We start from the raw sequence: 22,750 nt of genomic DNA on the forward strand, positions 1-22,750 counted from the left end.
CATATCTTGGCAGCTTATGGAGGAAAATCATAATAAAACCAGCTTCAGTTATTCAGCGCGATCGGTCAGGAAGAGCTCACAAAAGTGATAGACGCAGCTAAATCGTCATTGTGCATGTTAGACCCCAGTCCAACTAACCTACTGAAAGAGGTAGAGACAGTAAAGGGTTAACAGAAACGACTTTTATTTATAAAACAGAAACCCACGAGGGGGTAAACAGAAAATAAACAAGGAACCAAGGGTAGATAAATAACTATAAAATAAACACTTCCCGCAAGGGGGCAAAACAAAATATAAGTTACAAAGGAATACAGCATTTGTACAAACAGTTAAAATATGCCAGATGAATTGTAAATCCATAAAATACACAGCGTGTGTTCTGTGATCTTTAGTGGGATACATTTGAATACAACCTTCTCAACCCAGACTAAGCTTCTTTAATTGTTATTATTAATGAACAGTATTCATCTCAGTCTGAGTCTGATGACTTTGAGGAGTTAAACTCTACCAGTTAATGAATATTTTAAAGAGTAATTATTTAAATCAGAAAAATGATATATAATTGGTCAGTATTAAAGCAAAAATAATTAGCAATTGCAACATATACCCTACAAAATCATGTATGATTCAAATATTCTGTTTTACTTAATTGATTTGGGTACTATGGTAGCCACAAAAGCCTCAATCATGTTATGAGCTCATGTTTCATTCTTAGTCACAGATTTTGTTAATACCTGCCACTGGACGTCATGGCTGAACATTTGTACTGTATGTATCTTGTGAAAAACTAAGGTTTAGTCTTTGTTTCTCAGTTTGTTTGTGTGGGAGTAACAGAAAATCATTGTCAACATATTCTTATCGGATGAGAATTTGGATTTGGAAAGACCTATCAGGAATTGATGTCATTCTTTAAATTTCATGTCATGGAGGGGAAAATTGTTTGTATTATTATAATTATTGTAAAACAAAAAACTATTTAAGAATGAGGCACTGAGGTTATAATGGAACAATTATATAAAAATGGATGTCCTTTGGATTAATTTACTAGCTGAATATGACAAAATAACTTTGGGTTAGTCTGTGTTTATATTTAGTGCGTACCTTCACACACACACACACATAATTGCGTGTCACGTGGGTTTGACAGGTGGAGTTGTTTACTGTTAAAACAGCGGGTGCAGTCAGTGCCAGGTCTTCTCACCTGTGACAGGTGTGTGTGTCATACTGTATACAAGAACTAAGAGAGACCAGGCTGAAAACACACACACACACACTTACTTTTTCAATCAGTTCAGGGGAGAGACGCATATGAACACATGAAGTAAGGTTAGTGCTTCGCTGTCTCATATAGTATTTGTGATGTTCTATGAAGTTACTCAGTTAGTAAAAATTTGTATTAAATGTTTGCTTAGTATTCCTATTATGTTGATGTATTCAAGATTAGATTTTAGTATTTGCACATTGTGTATGCTTTGCAGTTTATATACTGATATGTTTATTATCAGAACTGTTCAAATGTAACTCAAAGTGTTAAACTGACAGATCTGGGATCTGTGTTGTGACGGACGGTTCGGGATATCATTGTCTCTTTAATGATTGTCACAGTTGTTGTCTCTGGCCGAATGCAAGTCTAGTTCATCACATGTGGTTAAATGAGGAAGCAAACACATTGTCTTAAAATTTGAGGCTTTTTATCTTCATCTCAGTTGTTGATCGATGGATGGTTGAGATGTCAATACTAATAAATGCTAAAACGTGGCCGTAACAACAAGACTGTGAGTTCAAAATAAGTACAACAAGAGTGAGAAGTGTCCCAAAAAGCCCCTTGTTGTAAGAAACCTCATTTTTATTTCGTAGATTTGGGATCTTCTGTTCCTGGTTAAAAAAAAGCTTTCATGCCTCTGTGGCTAATTCATTAACAGAGATGTCAAACATAACGTTGGACTTAGCAACAACAGCTTAAGCTGTTTCTGAGAAGCAGGTATAGCAACAAATAAGGTGTGTGAGATGCATTAGTTGCGTCTGAGGACCAAAGTTAGTCTTCATTTTGGTTTTTGTTTTCAGTGGTTTTGGTATTTCTTTCTTTAGATTTGCCCACACATGTACTGCAGTATTCCTGTGACCTTTTGCAGAAAAGGAAATCCCGCCTCTTCCCAGACGATGCCAAGGCACAGAAAGACTATGTCCCCGCCCCTCAGCCACGCCCAAGAAGCTCAAAATACAGACACCCCACGGTATTAAATCTTCAATCATCAGACGCTTGCCTCAACATGTTTATTACCATTGTAATGTCCTGATGGTTGACATTGTGAGCTTTCTTCATGGGAGTCAGATGAGTTTGCCTTGAATATTCGTGCTGGTTTCATATAAGGGAAGACAGACAGAGGAAGGAAGTGCAAAGAGCTCAGACTATCTGCTTCCTGAATTCAGCTTGGCTTATTAAATTACATCACAAACATCATATTTCACTCAGTTATAAACCTTTCATGCAAGTGATCACATACTGTACGTGCTTTACAAATGAATTAATGTTAGGGCACACTGACTGATCTTGCAGTATATCTTTGTTGTGTGTGTGCATCTGTGTCTGTGTGTTTGTAACACTTGTTTGTGTGACCGCAACACTTTTCGCACGCTCATCTATACTTCCTGTTCTCACATCAGGAAGCTGCCAGTTGCTCGGACAACTAAACTATCTTCATCCCATTCTTGGTCTTTCTTTGTTTATATTCTAATCTTTGTCTGTTGTTTTTGTACCAGTGGATTATGGAAGGTTCATCTTTTGGCTGCGCATGAATGAAATGGGACCGGAGCTGTCTAGTTATAATGAAGATTGCATAATTGTTCTTTGTTTGTTCCTGTGTCAGTACCCCCTAAGCCTTTGCACCTGCTGCCGAGGGTCACGTCCTCCAGCACCCTGTTGCCCACTGTCTAGCCCTCCATCACGACTCAGAAGCCCATCAGGACCAAAAGTGAGTGCTTTACGGCTGATTGATAACTTCCACAAATCCAGGTAAAATGTGTGTGTTTGTAAAAAGAACTTGTAGTTTTTGGAAATGTTTTGTTGAGTATTTTGATGTGTGTATTATATCGTGACTTTGATATTTGGGCTATTTGTAGTGATAAACCTTGCTGTTACTTTTGCTTATACTTAAGGTAGGGCTTAAAATTGTAAGCCTTGATGTAATCTCTTTTGACACAACACAAAGAATGATTTTCCGATACTGTTCACTTTATTTAAACTCACTAAAGTCACTTTGTTTTAACACCATTGTATTACGTTTTATATTCAAACACAGTAAAAACAGTCAAAAAGAGTAATGCTATGGTTTAACTAAATGTTCAAATTTTAAATTAACATGTTTCAATCAAGTAGATCAAAATCTTATCTGATGCTTGTTCAATGTACTTGAATAAATAAGTGCAACAAAAAACAACTTCTGGCTAACTTCTAGCAATAAGAGCAATATTAAACTTATTTATTGTGTGTTAAAAAGAACAGCTATTGGAAAATATCTTACCTTGAACTAACTTAATTAAATTATGGACAGTTGTTCTCCACATAATGGAAACATGTTATCTCTACTTAAATACTTTTAGTAGGATGAACTTAATTGATTCAAGTTATTTGGACATTAATTGGTCATGGTTGTTTAAGTTTACTGTCCATAATTTAATTAACTTAGTTTAAAGTATCATTTTTTTCATTAAAGCAACCACAAACTGTAGCATAGCCCCTCAGAACACCCTGTGAAACTACAACAATTTGATGGAAACCATTTTGAACACTTAATCAACCTAATAGCAACCAACAAGAAAGCTTGACAGCTATACACTTAAAAGCATCCAAAACACCCTAGACACCACATAGCCACATGCTACAATGAATTTGAACACCCTGGCAAACACATACTGTAGCAATATGCTAAAAACCACCCAAAATACACTTGCAACCATCAAGTGGGGCCCTGGCAGCCACAACAGATGAGCGAACAGCAATTACAGTTTTTTCAGAAATGTCAGATCAAATTTTTCGGTAATCCATATCCTTTTCTCTAAACTAAATGTTTCTAGGTCTCCAGCAAAGGAAGAACCTCCAGTGGTGTGACATCATGGAGTCTTCCGCAGGTCAACCTCATACCAGCGATCAACATCAGGTCACAGAGTCAGCAACAATAATGGATTCTGGGGAGCTATGCTCTGTGGATGGGCCTGCATTTAAACCCTCAGAAATCTCAGAATGTTTGCAGCTGTGCAGATTGGACGATGAAGAAATGAAAGATAAGGTTCAAAAAGTGCATAAAAAACATTCTGATAGTGGTCTGAAGATTAGACAAAGTGACTTGGATGGTGACCAAAATGACGGGAGCAGTAACCTTAGAGATACGAGTCAGGAGGAGCCTTTACCAGAGGGGCCCTGTAATTCTCAGGAGCAAGAAGGGACGGAACTGAATGGAAAGATACCAAATCGTGACAGTGGTATTGATAGCCCCTCTTGTGGAGCAGAGGGAGAGGTATTTCCAAATGAGGACCCTATTGAGGAGGAGGACAGGAATGATAGCATCCCCACGGAAACAGAGAGTTTGTCATGCGTCACTGTTAGCAACAAATATGACTCATCGCAGGATGAAGATAGTGACTTGGATGAGGGGAGCTGTGAAGATCCAGAAAGCCTGGAACTCAAAGTAAGACGATATATTCACACACTTTTGCAAATGAAGTGTTGGTGTAGCTCTGTTTTATAACCTTTACTATATTTTCATATTAGCGTGCTCCTAATACACTAAATTTAGCCCTGATGTGCTGTCGAGACATGTCACTGCTAGTTGATGTGAATTTTAGACAGCCCAAATAAGCAGATTTGCAGTGTATGATGGACTTTTATCTAGTCAGAGGATACCAGTATGGTGATATTCAGAGCAGTATTGAGGAGGAATGATATATCTGATACTGATACTGATGCTCCATGAGCAACCAAAAAAACAAAATATGTGGGGTCTTGAAAGAAATGATAAGTTGAAATAAGTTTAGCTTTTACAGTAACGTCCAGAAACAGTGTCAACTATACAGTACTAAAAGTGTTTACTGATACTTAGAGCAAGCTACTGTACACAGGGCCGTGCGCAGGAAATACAGAGGTCCAAAAACTGAATTTGTACCAAAAAATGACTTTCTTGATCTACATATGGGCAGTTTAAAACGTTTGGAGTGCGAATTACATAACAATTGCTACAACCATCTCTGTCATTTCGTGTTTATCAGTAATGAAAGCATACACATGGTCAATTGATATTTTTTATACAAATACTACCAGATAAAAATACAACCAGTCTTTCATAAAGGATCAGGGTGGGTTCGAAAATACATGAAGGTTCCCATTTTTGAGTGAACTGTCCCTTTAACTTTTTTGTGTAGCTACAGAAGTTGCACACACGAAGGGTTTTATTAAAAATAGTTCAACTTAAAATAATATAGAAACTTGGTTAAAAGTGTGATGCACTTGAATTCTTTGCAAATCATGTAGTTGTTTTAATAGGCTACCCACAAGCTATAAACACACCTGAGTCAAAGCCACGCAGTTAGCATGAACTAATGATGGTCTGGTAATGTTTTAGTTATATTACCAGATTGATATTACAATCCATCGTTTACTCAGGTTTGTTGTTTAAATGCTCAAAACGAGAGTGCACACTCCCTGGCGCTCTGAAAACAGGGAGAAAGCGTTTTGCACACATTTTTTCGAAGCGACATGTGAATGGCAGCTAACATTTCCATAATAATCTATAAACAGTTAGCTACTTACATCATGATATTTCACAGTAGAAACTGAACCCGAGATTGACTTCTGTCAATAGCAGCTCACACATTCCTTCGTTTGATTGGACAGTTATCCTCGCCTTCCTTGATTTGATTGGCCAACTTAATCAGATTGATAGTTAAGAGTGCTGTTTAACAAGTGAGGTAGATCAGATCTGAGATCAGTTATCTAGGTGTTTTCTACTAAATTGGCATTTTTTTCACGACAAAACGACAGAGGTCTGGACCTCAGGGACCTCAATGGAGGGTACGGCCATGACTGAGCATATATCTGAGGAAGTGAACATCATCTGTTATATTTCTGTTGTGTGTTATGTGGACATTTACCGCTTCCCCACCATCTGTGTGTGCTGTGCCAATGGCAACTTCATTGCAAATCTTAGTTCACCGTAAAATACTGCGCAAATTCTGTCATCATTCACCCACATGTCATTCAAAACCTCTCAGACTTTCCTTTTTCTGTGGAACGAGACGGTATTTTGAGAAATAGTTGTTTAACGTATAGTGGAAGTCAAATGGCTCCAGTGTTGTTTGGTTACCAACGTTTCTCAAAACATCTTCTTTTGTGTTGTGCAGAACAAAGAAAGTCATAGAGGTTTGAAACAATATGACAGTAAGTTAATGATGTTACTTTTAGGTAAATACATTTTAATTTATAAGTGAACTATATAGTTGATAATTTTTTTTAAAGAGGCCTAGAATTTGTAAATATAAACTTTTTGGATTTTATCAAGCAGCCCTTTGATTCTTTATGAACAGTATTCAAGGGTTTGACATTTATTCTTATCGGCTCTTATTGACTGTTTTTTTGTCCTTGTGATCTATTTTTTGTGAATTTTTTTTATATTAATATGATGGCACGATAATAATATATAAAACATCAAATGTATGCTTTTACCATTTCAGTCGAGTGAACTTTAGTTCAGTGCACATTCATGCTGAGGCATTAATTAAAATCGTTCGACTGACTACATGCAGGTTCACATACCAGCTGAGGGTGAGGCTAAGAGTGTCATTATTACAGTAGACACGGATAACCTCTTCTCACTCAACAGGTTCCCCCACTACCAATGTCACTTATGTTTTTATGGATGAGAAGGTGCAGATGAGTCTGCTAAGCATTTTCACACAAACATCAGCACATTGAAATGAATGTGTTTCTATACATGGCGAAACACAGGTGGACTTTTATTTAGAAATCCACCCGCCTGCTCATTTCGGCGAATCAGATGGTATGCCGCAGTTAAACGCAACCTGTGAGGCAGGGATGGAGTTACACTACTGGAGCGTTCTTTACCTTAAGGTGTGACAGGAACAAGCTTTGTGTCCACTCAGCTGGAGTCACCCCACACACTAGATATTATGAGCAGAAAACATAGACGCACCTCTTGTTGCCATTGTGCGTGCCACAAACTGTCACTTTATTGTCGTTGAGTAAAGGAATGTTTATCTATTGTATAAATACACACACAGACAAAACCATACACATAAAGAGAAAAAACTTCCTGTCTTTCCTAACTGTGGCCAGGACATCTGCTGATAGGAAATATGTGTCTATACAGTACATGTGTGTTTGAGAACAGCTGATGTGTTGATGTGTTTTTAATAGTCGTTCTGTCACACAGGATGTAGAATGTGCTGCTCACCACAAGTGAGAAAAGATAAGACGCACAGTATTTCTGTGTGCTGTTTGTGCATGTGGGAGCATTAGATGGTTTCATTTTTGGGTTTACGACTGGCTGATGTTTAAGTATGAACATTTATCAAACTTAACATAGAAGTGAGATATGAGATGTTATTTTGCTGTATTTCCAGTGTTGGGGAGTAGCTAACTACAAGAAGCGATGCTACCAACTTAACTACATTTTTTTGTAGCTTGATGGTGGTTAAGATACTTTTATACATTGTCGCTTCTACAAACAAGTGGCGGTTTCGCGTGTCCAAACACTACTCTCTAAATTCAATTGTGATGAACCTTTAACCATAAGCGTTGCAGCAGTGCACTGCAAAAATGAACTTCCTTACTTAGTATTTTTGTCTTGTTTTCCAGTACAAATGTCTAAAAATTCTTGAATCAAGATGCATTTTCTTGATGAGCAAAACGACCCAAGAAAATAAGTCTTGTTTTTGGAACAAAAGTATAAATTTCAGTGAATTTGTAATTGAAACAAGCAAAAAAATCTGCCCAATTAAGGTTGACCTTTTTCTTAGTCACTAAATTCAAGATAATTTTTCTTACCCCATTGGCAGATTAATTTTTTTGCTTGTTTAAAGTACAAATTCGCTGAAATTTCATACTTTTGTACTAAAATCAAGACTTATTTTCTAGGGTCGTTTTGCCCATCAAGAAAATCCATCTTGAAGAATTTTTTGACATTTGTACCGGACAACAAGACAAAAATACTAAGTAGAAAAATTCATTTTTTGGACTGTGAGCACAGTGTCGTCATCTCACTTACTAATGAAGATCACAAGCTAAAATTTTGCATTACTGCCATCTATTGTTCTATAACACATCTTGCATTCTGTGATGCATCTTTCGGCGTACGCACAGTAATCAGACCGTCTGATGATTACATGAATGTGCAGAAGTAACATTACACACATCCATCTTTCCAGGGTGCAGCAATAAGGCATGGCAGCAGCAGCAAAAATGATCCGACTACAATATCGGAGGCTGGACTCTCAGGACCGCACTTCTAGGACCCTAATTGGTCCTTAAAGCGCCACCTTCCGAATCTGAGTTAGGAGAGAACCGTAATAACAAGGACCCTAGTTTTTGAGGACCGAAAAGTGCAACTAAGACTACCCCCCCACCCCCATTTGCACACATGGATCTTACAAAAAAGTAGTTTTTAAAAGGTTTATTACACCCAAATACTATATTTCATGCAATAAAACCTTATTGCAGCTGTATATTTAGTTATTAAAGTGACTAACTAGCATAATATAATAAGTAAAAAAAGTATACCCTTTTCAGTCACTAGATCAACCACATTTCAAGTACAGAGTGAAGACACAATGATGACTCTTGGCACATATCTAAGATTGTGTTTATTTAAAATCACAACTGAACATTTTAACACATACACAAACAACAATATAAATAAATAGACTTAAATTAGGCCGAAGTCTAGTACTCGACCAAGTTTTTTGTCATACTACTGCTTGCACTGAACTGTGTCCTTGAATAGATTACTCTTTTATAGTAACTTGTAGTGTAGCTAGCTTCTTGTTCAGATGGGTAGCTAAGCTGTAATTCAAGTAATTTTATTGATGAGTAGCTTGTAGCTAATCTAACTACAGTTTCAAAGCAGCTTCCCCAACATTGTATTTCACACAGTCTTACCTAATCAACACAATCTTGGCTAATCATCCTGCTTTAATACCCAATGTGTAAAATTTTCCAAAGCTTATCACTATCTGAACCGTCTTGTGGTGGATCAAACTGTATGGATGGATCTTACAAGTGGATTTACTGGGTGGACTCTAGTTAGGGACATTTTTATATATTTATTAACCACAGATGCAAAAATGCCACTTAATTCGTGTATGAAATGTGAATATGTGGATGAAACATCTCTCTGTTCTCAGGAACGCCTAATCTCTGCCTTCTGAGGTGAGAATTCACTCCCTGAAATCTGATCCTCAATCCCCACGTACCCCCCCACCCCAATTTGTGGTCACATTTTACCCTCCAAAAATATTACATTGCTGTCTAGAGAACATTAATAGTCTATTTTTTAGAGTGAATGCTGAAATAAGAAACACTATTGGAAAACAAGATCTGTCTTTTAGGTTAATTTACATTATGTTTGGTCTCCCATAATAATAATAATTTTTATGTCCATGTATTTTTGTTGGTAATTAGCTCTCATGTTAGTATTATAAACACATTCCAAGCACATGGTTGGCTGTCAAACAATGCCATGTTCTCACCACAAAACAAAACATATACACAAAGACAAAACTAAGGCACACTAAACACAACTCATGACAATCTATATCTCAGGAAATCTATAAAGAGATCTCATATTTTATAGTACTCTTTTAGTTTGCCCTTTATAATATAGGTTATTTTTTATCATTGTACAATACAATGTGATACATCTTTTAACCAATTATCAATGGATGGGGCTTCTATATTCTTCCAATAAAATCTTACTAAATGTCTTGCAAGGATTAAGTAGATATCAATAATTTTAATGTGATGAGTTGGTAATTATAAATCTACCAGGAATAAACCCAATGCACAGTTCAGGGGTTATTGGGAATGGTTTTGAGAAGACACATTTAAGTGTATCATATATATTTTCCTACCTAAAAAAACATTTGACACTGTGATCTAACTAACTAATGACTGACTTAAACTAGGCAATTAAAACAATTGCATTAGTCCTATTAATGTAATTTCAAGCAAAACTAAAATTTGTTATTAAGGCTACATGGAGCCAGGGTCTATTTATCATACAATTTTTCGCAGATACATCTAATTACAGCAAAGTATAATTCACAATATCGAGCAGCAGTAAATGTATGACGTTTTAAAAATCACATTGACATGTGTTGACAACTTTTCTCCAGCACAACTTCATTTATTTGAAGCATTTAAAATGTTGGTCCTGTAAATGATTGGACAATTCCGCCTCTGGCTGAGCGTCAAAGCGCGGGTAGCCCCTGCCCCTATGAATTAGAAATTTTGATTGTTTTTTCAACTGGTTCAGGTATGTCTGTTATTAAGTGCGTTTGACTTACTCCGGTGCAGCGCATTGCAGGTCGATCAACGTCAAAAACATCAAATTATTTAACCGCTTGTGGCCCCTGGGGGGCCCACGAGCTTGCAGGGCCCAAAACATTTGTGTGGTTTGCATGGTGGTTAACACCGCTTCTGTGAGGCATTGTGTCACTTTTCACATCTACAGTAGTAACCTATTTTACTGCTCATTACATGGTATTTCATAAAAACATAGTTAAAACACTGCAAAGAAATGTCATAAATCAAAAGAGTCATAAGAGTAATGAATCTTATTGTGTCTTCCCCAGAGTTTGCCATCTCAGTCACAATTGTTGAACATTGCTAAAGAGTTGCTTCAAACAGAAGAAGCTTATGTCAAAAGACTCAACCTTCTAGACCAGGTAATACACACAAATACACAATTTGTTGCTCATCTGAAGTTTTGTTTGGCTGTTGGTCATAATTTGGTTCCTGTGCTGAGAAAGTAGAGCTACTGTAGTACACATTCACTTGTTTATTCTACTTCCTGTTTTCTTCCATTTCCTCTACGGTCTAGTCATTTTGTTATTGTCAGTTTACAGTTGACAAGTTTAGTTTACACGTTATAATGTAAACCTATAAAGGTTTCACAAATCTAAATGCTTCTTTTATAATGAACGCTGAAGATGAGTGTGTTTGTTATACAGTATCCATGTGAACAATTATGTTGTTAAAAGTGTTGTACAAAAGATGTAAACCCTTCAATTAAATTACACTTTGCCATTTTTTGAGTCTTTTGTATAATTTCAGATTATTTACACTGAACTTTTAAATTTTATTTTGACTTCTTTGGAAGTTAAACTATAGCTTAAGGCTAAACTTACATTAATCTTAATACACTTTTTTTCTCCGTGCCTTGACCTTCTGCTCACACTAACACATTTTTCTCTTTTGTTTAAGACATTTTCCTATTTTGTGTTGTTAAATACATAAAAGCACAACATATGAACAAAGCAAAATCTAACACACTGCGTGTGCATGCAGGTGTTCTGTGCCCGTCTCACAGAGGTGGGCATTCCCACTGATGTCATCACTGGAATCTTTTCCAACATTTCCTGCATCTACCGATTTCACCACCAGTTTTTACTGCCTGAACTACACACACGCATCACAAAGGAGTGGTAAGTCCTGTTAAGAACAGTTTTCAAGCGAAACATTCAACAAAAGTAACCTGGTAAGGTCTTTCATACTAAAACATATCAAGTTGTCTAAAGTTATGTGATAAAATAAACATAAATTGTTGAACTATGCGGGAAAGACGGAACTTATAGTTGGCTAACGATGCTTTTGCTAAATGCACCCCTGGTTGTCTCCCAGGTAATATTACACATATCGGTTATGCAAGTTGAATCAAACCTGGACCACACAATTGGCCAATCAGCACTATAATGTAGCTGACCAATGAAATTGAAGCAGAGACGTTGTGGGGTGGGGTTTTCGCTCAAGGGGCGGGGTTTGCGCTTAACTGGTTTGGGGGGAAATCACACGGCACATACAGGTTGACCGGTTTGTATGTAAATGACAACAAAAATCATCTATAATATAATTTAGTGGTTGCAGGAGCTGCATGCTGCCAGTATGTGTACAGTCAAACAAAACAATTTGCACAGTTACCAAGGACACAAGTGTGCATACAGGAAAATGTTGTGTTCTGCAAAACGTGGCTGAAACTTTTAAACAAAAACAGACCTGGTTCTGGATAGATTTAAACTGTATAGGTCCTTCTAAAACGTTGCCTTGATAAACCTTGAAAACCAACAATTTTCATAGTGATGCAAAAACAAAGGACATGCACTAAAATACAACAAAATGATAAGCAAAAAAGCCTTATTTCGTATCTCTGCACCAGTAGGGGGCATTGCAACAAATTGTGCATGTTGGTGCTTGACCTGTGCATGTACTCTCAGGTCAAGACAGTGAATACATGGACAACACGGTTCCGATATTAAAATGATTAAGACAATACACAGATTAATAAACTGCCATGTAAACAGCCATTTCTGATTACTTTCATCCGGCAAAGAGTGAGCACAAATCAAATGAAGACACGTTTAGTTCTTCTATTATAGTTGCATTATCAAAGTGCATTACAGACATGTACAAACCTAAATCACACTATCAAGGTCGTGTGGAGGTTTTCATCTCATTTTAAAACAGTGCAGATACATTCACGGCAGTGGTCAATCGCTTTAAACATCACCATGTATTTTTTTGCTTTTTGGCCACTTACCATGAACATTTTGACATGTGACCTGTTTTATTTTGTTGAAACTTTTTAAAAAGAATTTTAACCTAGTAAATACAATTTTAATTTTAAGATTTTACATTAACATTTATGCATTTGGCAGACGGTTGTATCCAAAGCGATTTAATAATACTATGCATTTGTTTGTTCTTTTTTGCGTGTAATTTTAGATTAAATTAATCTCAATAATCTTTAGTTAGAATTTTTGAGTAACTAAACCTGCTCTCAACACGAAAAACAGAATCTGGCATTAAAAGGGAAAGCTAAAAAGATTTGTATACATTGCAGGAAGCAAAGCTTTGCCAGATAAACATACAAACAAAACAAGTTCGTTACAATTAATACAATAATATCTATATGTATGTGTAATTCAGGAGCCGTAATCCACGTATAGGAGACATCTTGCAGAAATTAGCCCCCTTTCTGAAGATGTATGGCGAGTATGTGAAGAACTTTGATCGTGCCATGGAGCTGGTCAGCACATGGATGCAGCGCTCCGCTAATTTTAAAACTACTGTGCAAAATATCCAGGTAAGAGACATATGGAGAGACTACACATGGTTTCACTTACCTCATGTATAATTGACTATTCATTTACTTACACCAACCCTCTGTGTGTACAGAAACAGGATGTGTGTGGGAACTTGACATTGCAGCATCATATGTTGGAACCAGTGCAGCGTATTCCACGTTATGAGCTTCTACTGAAAGATTACTTGAAGAAACTTCCCAATGGAGCTCCAGACAGGAAAAATGCTGAGAGTGAGTCATTGTATTTGTCATCAATGTATTTGTTTTGCATATTGTTCTATTACTTCTTTCTCTCATAATGTCGAATACAGCCACAACGCTTTTTAATCATAAAAAATCAGTATGCATTAAATTGTATATAGGGAAAATGTACAACTTTGCTTCCCCATAAAGTCATTTTAAACAGAATTATTAACAACAGGAAATAGTGTATGTAAATGTATGTAATCAAAATTCCAGAACAATTCAGTTCCAATGTCCTTCACAGATACTGTAAAATCCACCTCAAAATCTTATAAAAGAACCAAGGAAAACCTATGAAAATACATACAGTACGTTGTCATATACTGCTCTGATACACACAGGTCGAGGATCCAAATGCAGTCTTTCATTGGTGTAATCCCGAATCGTAATCCAAAATCTGGCAGGTGGTCATAACCACAGACAAAGACCTCCAAAACAAGGCAAAAATTCAGGAAACATGTTAAACAAAAAGAAACAGAAGAACAAATGAGTGCACTCAGAGTTGCAGTACACGGGTGTTTTTATTAACTTTTATTAACTTACACGCATCCACACGAAAATGCAAATAAAATGTCAAAAGACGCAAATTATCCTCTCATATTGAAGGGGAAATACAGGTGGTGGAAAAAATAGTTCGACTTTTTACGCTCCCTTCTGCAAACATGAGCTCCACAAATGTGGAACAGATCCAGAGAAGATACTTGAGAGTGATTTTTCCCTTTTTGGGATGGCACCACAAGACATAGTTCGTTTGCAGAGAGTAGGGATCTGGCAGGTTCATGTCTATGTATGTGGTGGTCTTGTAGGCCAAGAGCAGAGCTTTGAAATTGATAGTGCGACTATTGGGAGCCAATGTAACTTAATATAGAGAAGAATGACGTGTGCTCTTTTCGGCCACTCTTCCCAATGCATTCAGGATCATCTGTAGAGGTTTGCTTGGGAAAGTTGGAAGTCCAGCCAGCAGCACAATGCAATAGTCAAGTCTGGACAGGACAAGAGCAAAATCGTTTTGACGTTGTTATCTGTATTTGCGCCGCTAACACAATGCTCTTCCAGTTGAAGTAAAGGAACACAGTCTTTTCTTTATTATTGTTACGCCTTGTAGTGGGAAAGACAAAAGTTGCTGTGCTGTGTGTGAATGTGAACTCTTTCTCACAGGTGCTCTAGAGTTGATCTCCACTGCAGCAAACCACTCCAACGCTGCTATCAGGAAAATGGTAAGAGCAATGTTCCTCTGTTCTTCTCTGTACCCAAACCCCTGCCCATGTATTTCATCACACAGACAGGATGTGCCTTTTTCATTTCCTGTCTGTGTGACTGAACATGGCTCCTGTGTGAAACTGCAATATACCACTCTCACTTCTCTCTCGCTCTACTACTGTCATGTTGCTAATCACAGTTCTTTTCGGTTTGAGTCGTGACAATAAATGGGAATAATCTACTTGTCCATCTGTGTCTGCAGGAGAAGATGCACAAGCTGATGGAGGTGTATGAGAGGTTGGGTGGAGAAGATGACATTGTTAATCCAGCTAATGAACTCATTAAGGAAGGAATCTTGAAGAAGATGTCGGCGAAGAATGGCACTGCTCAGGACCGATATCTTTATGTGGTGTGAACATATTTTAGTAAATTACTTCGGATTAAATCACTAAGACTATATATTTTTTTTATACTTAATTTTGACACTGTGAATTATGTTTCTGTGTTTGGCAGTTCAACAATATGGTGCTTTATTGTGTTCCCAAGCTGAGGCTAATGGGACAAAAGTTTAGTGTCAGAGAACGTATTGACATCGCAGGGATGGAGGTAATTTCAACTAAGTGTGCATGTTTGTATATGCTTGTGTGTGTGTGTGTGTTTATTGTAATGTGTTTATCTTCTCTTAATGGTTAAGGTTCAGGCTAATGCCAAGCAGAACATTCCTCACACTTTCACCATTATCGGCAAACATCGTTCTTTGGAACTGCAGGCCAGGTGTGTACATAAATGATGAATGTAGTGAAGACAGTGTAAAATTTATGGTATAAGAATTATCATTTTTGCAATTGGCAGATGCTTTTTTCAAGAGACATTAACCAGTTTATTACATGTGTATTTTGCAAGTGGCATGTTAGCTACAAAAAAGCAAGAATATTTGATCTGGAGTCACACTGAATGCATGTTTTTCTTTCAGGACGGCTGAGGAGAAAGAGGAGTGGATAAAAGTATGTTTTCTTCTGGACACAAACACAGACAGTGGTGCCCAAATAAATATTACCATCATTGTAAGATGTGACCCTGGCTCACAAAACCAGTCTTAATCAGGACGGGAACATTTTTAGTAAAAAACAAAGTATGGGTCAAAATGAGCTATTTTTCAATTATGCTCAAAATCATATTTAGTAAAGATCAAGTTCCATGAAGATATTTTTTTAATTTCCTACCTTGAATATATAAAATCTTTATTTTTGTGAGTGGATGGCCTGCCACAGTGTCCCTGATTAACAACTACAAAGGTAATTTTGTCAATATATTGATTTTTTTGCACTCTTTTTTTTTAACGGTTGTATCTCAGCCAGATATTGTCATATTCTAATAACTCATACATCAATAGAAAGAATTTCGAAAAATTGACCCATAAGACTGGTTTTGTTGTCCAGGGTCACATATATCAATATCAAAATAAGTGAGTGTTGTTCATTATCAAGTATAAACATGTTCGGCTTCAGGGTTAAAAAAACAGTTTGTCTTCATTTTAAACTCTTTTTATGACATGTCTGAAATGTGTGCACATCCTGTCTTTCTCTAGAAAACAACCAATTCTATCTAATATGATGACATTTAAAATGATAAAAATGAAAATTCTGTCAACATGTACTCGCCTTCAAGTTGTTCCAAGCCTGTAGACATTTCTTTCTTCTGCTGAACACAAAGAAAGTTATTTGGAAGAATGTTCCAGCTTCCAAAAGCACAATACTGACGCATTGACGACACATTAAACTTTAATTATTTACATATGACCAACTTAACAGACCTATGTCTGATATGTCCCATATCTTCAGAATGCATTTTTTTAAATAAATAAATTATTGGGATTGCATTTATCAATAGGTATGAACCCATGATCTTGGCGTTGCTAATGCCATGCTCTAACCATTGAGCTATAGGAAAGCTACACAATTTTAAAATTGCCCTGATACAAATATCTTAATGATATAAAAGCTTTGTAAATCTGTTAAGCTTTTTAGCAAAAAATGTTTACGTTTTATACAATGTTATACTTCTAAATGTAATGTTTCAGCATCAATAAAAACGTACAAAAATGTACATTTTGTGCTTGTAAACTTTACATACAAATACCATTAATAAACAATGAGATCAACAGGGTAGTCAGTGATGTCCGAGAACTGAAAATTGCTAACATTCTTCCAAATATCTTTCTTTGTGTTCATCAGAACAATGAAATGTATACAGGTTAGGATCAACTTGGGGGTGAGTAAAGGGTGACAGAATTTTCAGATCTAAACACTTTCTGGAGATTGGCATATTCATGTTTCAGCATTCATTTCTGATTAACTTGGGCTAATGCAAGTCAGTTTTGGTCTTGCTTAAGAAGTTGGTTGACCAGAGTGGCCACCTTGATTGTAGGCTTGTCAAGAAGTCTGTTAATTTTGGTGTGCCAAACTGTGCCAAACTGGTCTCTTCACCCAATTTAATATTTTTATTTTAGTCATCAAAATCAGGTAAAATTTGTTTTTGTCTTACTAGGTGATCTTGGCTACGATTGAGAAGCACAAGCAGAACAGTGAGACTTTTAAAGCTTTCAATAGTTCTATCAGCCGTGATGAAGAGCACATGTCTGAAACACAGGTTAACACTCACCACATTTACAGTCATTACAACCTTCAATATTTTTCTTTTATTTTTATAGACTAAATCATTATTAATATTGCTTATATTTAAGATTTAGTCATTTGTACAAACCTTATTTTTTACACTTTCTTATTAAACTGTTAATTGTGGAGTTCATACAGTTTTTTTACTCAAGTGTCAATTTAAAAGAAATGCAAATGGGCAAGGAATATCATTTGAACCTGCAACAACACAGAAGAGTGATAGCTACCATTTTATCTGAAAATGTTAAAATCTTCCGAGAATACATGTGCAAAGAATTTTGAAGCTAATCATAATTAAATGATATATAATTTTAATTACTTCACCTCACACCGTGTCTACACCGGACACAGCGCAAAAACAATAGACTGCATTAGAACCCATTATAATTATTAATTAAATTATTATTACCGGACTTGATGACAAACGGAAGAAACCCAGAAGAACAGATACTTGGCTAAACTTGTCTCTCCAATATATTTTGAATTTAAACTCCGATACCAAGCTCAATCGCTAGATATCAATGTACTATACGTTTTTTTAGCACACAAATACACAGCACACATTTAAGATAAAAGAGAGAAACACAGGTCAAAAATTATACGGTGGCAAGGAATCCAAAACTTTTATTTAGAAAAAAAAAAAATCTCGGTAGAACTCAACCGGGGAAACCAGTTACCCTCTGGCAAAAAGTGCAGCATCTCTACAAGCTCGACAGTGCTTGCACAACTAGGCTTAATGAAAAAATAAACACAGTAAAAGGGTAGATAATAGGTTTAATATGTAGTGTAGTTAATAATGTAGTGAGGACTTGTTGGGTCGCCGCTTCCCTCTTTCAGCTCTACATTCTCAGCTTTTGTCTGGTCGCACTTTCTTCCCTCTCTCAGCTCTACCACCAAGTCTGGGCATGGACTGCATCCTGCTCACTGTGGTAACCTCAGAACAATGAGAGAAGACAGCTGAGAGAAGAGTAGTGTTCTACATTCTTTGATGCAGCAAGTACCTCAGTCGTTATAAGAAGTGTTCCTGGTTCTAAATAATGCAGCCTAAACCCTCAAAGGATTTGTATCACGGAAGTGTAGTGAATGCAAGGTTGAAAAGATACGTCTTTAATCTAGATTTAAACTCACAGAGTGTGTCTGCCTCCCGGACAGTACAAGGAAGACACTTCCAAAGTTTAGGCGCTAGACAGGAAAACGATCTACCAACTGCACTTGATTTTTAAAATCTAGGTATTACCAACTGACCGGAGCCCTGAGAGCGTAGTGAATGCATGATCGCAAAAGTATGATAATGGGTGTTATCACACAATCTAGCTGAAGCAGTGTCACGCACATGCAAACAATTAAGCACTTTCTTGTTGAAAACTTTTATCACACATCTTGAGGTTAAAGCAGATTCTCAAGACTAATTGCTGTTTTGTTCATGTCAGATTGTAATATGTCACTTACATGTCATTTCCTGCTCAAAACACAGGGCTCATTGAGCAATACAAGCACATGCGAGACAGACGGTGCACAGCACGAGAGGGTAAGACACACACCTTACACAACACAGTTCTGATTGTGGCTATGCCACAGTGTTAACCTGTCTCTGGGTGTGTGTGTGTTTCTGTAGAAGAGTTCAAAGAAAAGAGAAAAGGAGAGAGAAACATGCAAAGGCTGTAATGAAACCTTCCATTTTACCAAACGCAAACACCACTGCAAGAGCTGCAATGCGGTATGTGTGGTGTTTCTGCTCACATGTTCATTATCTATATTCAAATATAAATGTATTTCTACAGCACCTAAAGTAAAAGGGTAAAAAACATACGTTTACAGCCAATGGACATGCTGAATTAGGAAAACTGATTTTATTTGTAGAAAACATAGTCATTCAAACATGTACTTCTTATAAAATTTAATCGAGTACAAATGTCTTCCACATTTTAAACAGGTGAATACATTTTTATTGAATTAATCACATTTTTTTACATTACTACTTTATAATAAAAGCAATTATGCCTGAAATGAAGATACGCAAAAGCATCATCATGTTTCAATGCATTGAAGTGTTTGAAGTTATTTCTCAGTCTGTTCTAGATTTCCAGAATTTTTCTGTTAAAAATATAGTCCAGACATTTATTTTTCAATTTGGTTTTTAATGTGTTGTCTGTAGGCCATCTGTGGAAGGTGTTCAAAGGTGTCAGAGAGCAGGAATATACGTATGTGTAAACAGTGTTCTGAAACTCTGCATGCAACTGAAGGAACAGCAGGAGGTGTCACTGAGCCCAAGAAAAAAATTGAGGTTGGCCCATTCTCCTAACCCTCCTCTTTAACAACCTTGACATCTTCTAAAAAGTATCCTGGTATATTTTTTAAACCTTGAGTTTCAGTCTGGCCCTACATGTGATGGGTTGAATAAACTCAATAAATTTAGCAGATTAACTTGCCTAGTGAGGTACAGACCAGTATTGAATGGTAAATACGCACTTTTAACGACTGAAAGAATGATACACGGATTCGATCCTCCCAAGATGGCACAACTTTCAACATGGCGTGATGTAGCTTTAAATTCTCTATATTGTCAGAAACAGCCCGTGCATAGCAGCCCAAAATGGGTGGATATTGTCATAGCTAAGAAATAGCAATAGTTTTTCTGAACTTCAAAATTATTTAGATTTGTTTATTTTAAATGAAATAGCTAACAAACTGTCTACGGGCTCAAAAATATACAGCCCTGTCCACATGAACTGGGGTATTTTTTTCTATGCGGCTTGGCCGTTTGGCCATTCGTCCACACGCAAACATAGTACTATCACTGAAACAGAACTTTTTTGTAAACTCCGGACAGGGTGAAGATTTTTAGAAACTCCAGTTTCAGGCCCCATTTAAACTGCAGGTCTTGTTGCTCAATTCTGATTTGTTGCCTACATCCGATTTTTCGACCGTCCGTTTAAACGTAATTTCAATTGTTACAAATATCCGATTTATGGCTTACACTTGCCAAACCACTTAAAGTACCAAATTGTCGCCGTTTTAATTGTGTACAGACCGTAATGAGAAAATCCGATCTGCCTGTTTACATGACAGTCACATTGACATATATTTAATTTATATCTGATTAATTTCCACATATGAATGAGGCCTGAAACTGATCTCGAAATATCCGAATGCATGTGTTTTTTTCTCGTTACACTACGGTGGGTCATATCCGATCTGTGTCACATTAGAGGAAAAAAATCGGAATTGGGTCACATTTAACTGCAGTGTAAATGGGGCGTCTGTGTAATTGTGTAGATGGTGAAACCGTATATTTGGCGTATGACTTAGATAACGTGTCGCTATCTCCTTTGTTTGACGTCAGATTCCAGGCTTCTGACTGGCCAACACGGCTTTATGGTCAGGGTTATATCACCATCTGTTGGTTTTGTATGCTTTTGACAGAACTTTGTTGTGTGTTTTTTTTGTTTGTTTTATTACGTTTTTTTTTAAACGAAGACGGAAGAACTCTGTTCATAAAAATACCCGTGTGTGTGTGTGGACTAGGCCTTAGAGGCTTCTGATTTGTCTTAAATGCTTTGTTCGTTCGTTTTTTGTCATGATTATGTTATGCTTTCTCCGTTTCATTAATAATTCCTATTTGTTTCCTTGTTTACCCATTAGTCTCAGCTGTGCCTCGTTTAGTTTATCTGTGTATTTATTTATACCCCTGCTTCTGTCCAGCACTTTGACATTCCTTGTTTTATGTCACGCAGGCATTTTGCTGTTTGATTATATTTGCAAGTTATTTACTTATTTACAAAATCCCTTTTACAGAGAGGCACAAACTTTAAATGCAGCTATTCTATGCATATAGAATCAGATACTTGCAAGATCTGTGCTGCACAATGTCCCATATGTGCGTGGAGATGGAAATCTCCCAATGATTTCAGAAAGCAGTCCTGCTGAACCGCTGAGTTTAGCCCAGGGGTCCGAAGTTTGTAGGGCATAAGCGGCCTCCCCAGCGGGGAGCTGTAAGCCCGGGTGTCTGTTGAATTCGCCCAGAATGTATGGGTGATGGTGTTTTAGGTGCATACATGCCCTTCCCCTAGGTGGGTTGCTGGCCAATAACATGAGGGCGATAAGTGCGCCGGAGAAAGTTCCTTTGTTTCTCATGCTGCCTTATTTGCCTGACAGTATGGACCAACTTATTTATGGGCATAGTACCATGTATGCTATAGTATCATAGCATAGCTCATCAGATAGGGAATTAGGAGAGGAGTAGAATGATGTACTATGTTAAATTGTGAATCATCCCAATTTATGAAAACAACACAGCCTAAATCAAAACTAGCATAATTTCTGTTTACAGGTAACTTAAGATAGCAAGAGTTCCAACATACAACAAGGATATTTACATATATTTATAGAAAAGGACAGTTTAGTGTAGTTTTGTCACAGAAGTTCCTCTGGCTAGCATCAGAAGGGGGACAAAGGTACCCCAGAACTGTTTGTTTCCCTAAATTATATCATTTTGTGTTCAACATAACAAAAGATACACAATCATTTATTTTCTACCATAGTAGTGAATGAGGTCCCAGAAATGAAAATTGCTATTATTCTCCCAAATATATTTATTTGTGTTCAATAGAACAGAGATATTTATACATGTTTGAAACAACCTAAGGGTGAATAAGTGATGACAGAATTTTCATGTTTGGGTGAGCTATCCCTTTGACATACAGTAGAACTCAATAACAACAGGGAGCCTGTATAGATTAGTTTATTACAATATGAACTAATAATTGAATTTGTTTTATTACATAGATTGATAAACAAACACAGACCAGAAGTTAACTTTAGGCCAGGGGTCTGATGAAACAGTATATAGAGTTTTATTGGAGGACAGTCTCATACAATTTAAACTCAAGTGTGTGTGTGTGTGTGTGTGTGTGTTGCAGAAACAACTATCGGTTGCGCAGTCCTCTCCACACCCAGGAAAAGGTGAAGAGTTGGATCAAGAACAGGACTGCCATCATTAAAGAATAACTTTTGTTTCTTTATTGAAAACCAGCAAACAGGTGTGTGTTTTATGACCTGTGAGATACGGGTCAGATGGATTTAATGACCTCAGATAGACACTCTACTGTATACACTAGGGTTGTGCTTCTCAATTAACTGAAGCCGATGCGATACACATGTCGATCCATAGTCAAGGATAATATACCAATGCGATCCGATTCATCCCTATTGCGATGCAGTGTGATTTTGATTCGATACAACACAATGCGATTCCATGCAAACCGA

The 22,750-nt window shown here is 36.9% G+C and overlaps 1 protein-coding gene across 9 annotated transcripts in view; it reads left to right on the forward strand.

Moving 5' to 3' along the window:
• Window positions 1–22,750, forward strand: part of fgd (faciogenital dysplasia) — a 40,131-nt gene that overhangs the window by 14,045 nt on the left and 3,336 nt on the right. For 2 of the 9 annotated variants that reach the window (XM_056772962.1, XM_056772961.1), the window contains exons 2-17: window positions 2,868–3,013; window positions 4,075–4,685; window positions 10,861–10,953; window positions 11,576–11,712; window positions 13,211–13,367; window positions 13,460–13,598; window positions 14,769–14,827; window positions 15,073–15,219; window positions 15,324–15,416; window positions 15,505–15,584; window positions 15,784–15,814; window positions 17,358–17,459; window positions 18,960–19,013; window positions 19,101–19,202; window positions 19,641–19,769; window positions 22,405–22,524. In XM_056772962.1, coding sequence (XP_056628940.1) covers window positions 4,113–4,685; window positions 10,861–10,953; window positions 11,576–11,712; window positions 13,211–13,367; window positions 13,460–13,598; window positions 14,769–14,827; window positions 15,073–15,219; window positions 15,324–15,416; window positions 15,505–15,584; window positions 15,784–15,814; window positions 17,358–17,459; window positions 18,960–19,013; window positions 19,101–19,202; window positions 19,641–19,769; window positions 22,405–22,485 — 1,977 coding nt within the window. In that variant the 5' untranslated portion in view covers window positions 2,868–3,013; window positions 4,075–4,112 and the 3' untranslated portion in view covers window positions 22,486–22,524. Of the gene's footprint in view, window positions 1–1,060; window positions 1,327–2,088; window positions 2,235–2,289; window positions 3,014–4,074; window positions 4,686–10,860; window positions 10,954–11,575; window positions 11,713–13,210; window positions 13,368–13,459; window positions 13,599–14,768; window positions 14,828–15,072; window positions 15,220–15,323; window positions 15,417–15,504; window positions 15,585–15,783; window positions 15,815–17,357; window positions 17,460–18,959; window positions 19,014–19,100; window positions 19,203–19,640; window positions 19,770–22,404; window positions 22,525–22,750 lie in introns of those variants that run through there. The other 7 variants (XM_056772960.1, XM_056772954.1, XM_056772955.1 and 4 more) reach the window with 7 other exon arrangements.

Source organism: Triplophysa dalaica, chromosome 18, assembly GCF_015846415.1.
Source record: "Triplophysa dalaica isolate WHDGS20190420 chromosome 18, ASM1584641v1, whole genome shotgun sequence".
NCBI lineage: Eukaryota > Metazoa > Chordata > Actinopteri > Cypriniformes > Nemacheilidae > Triplophysa > Triplophysa dalaica.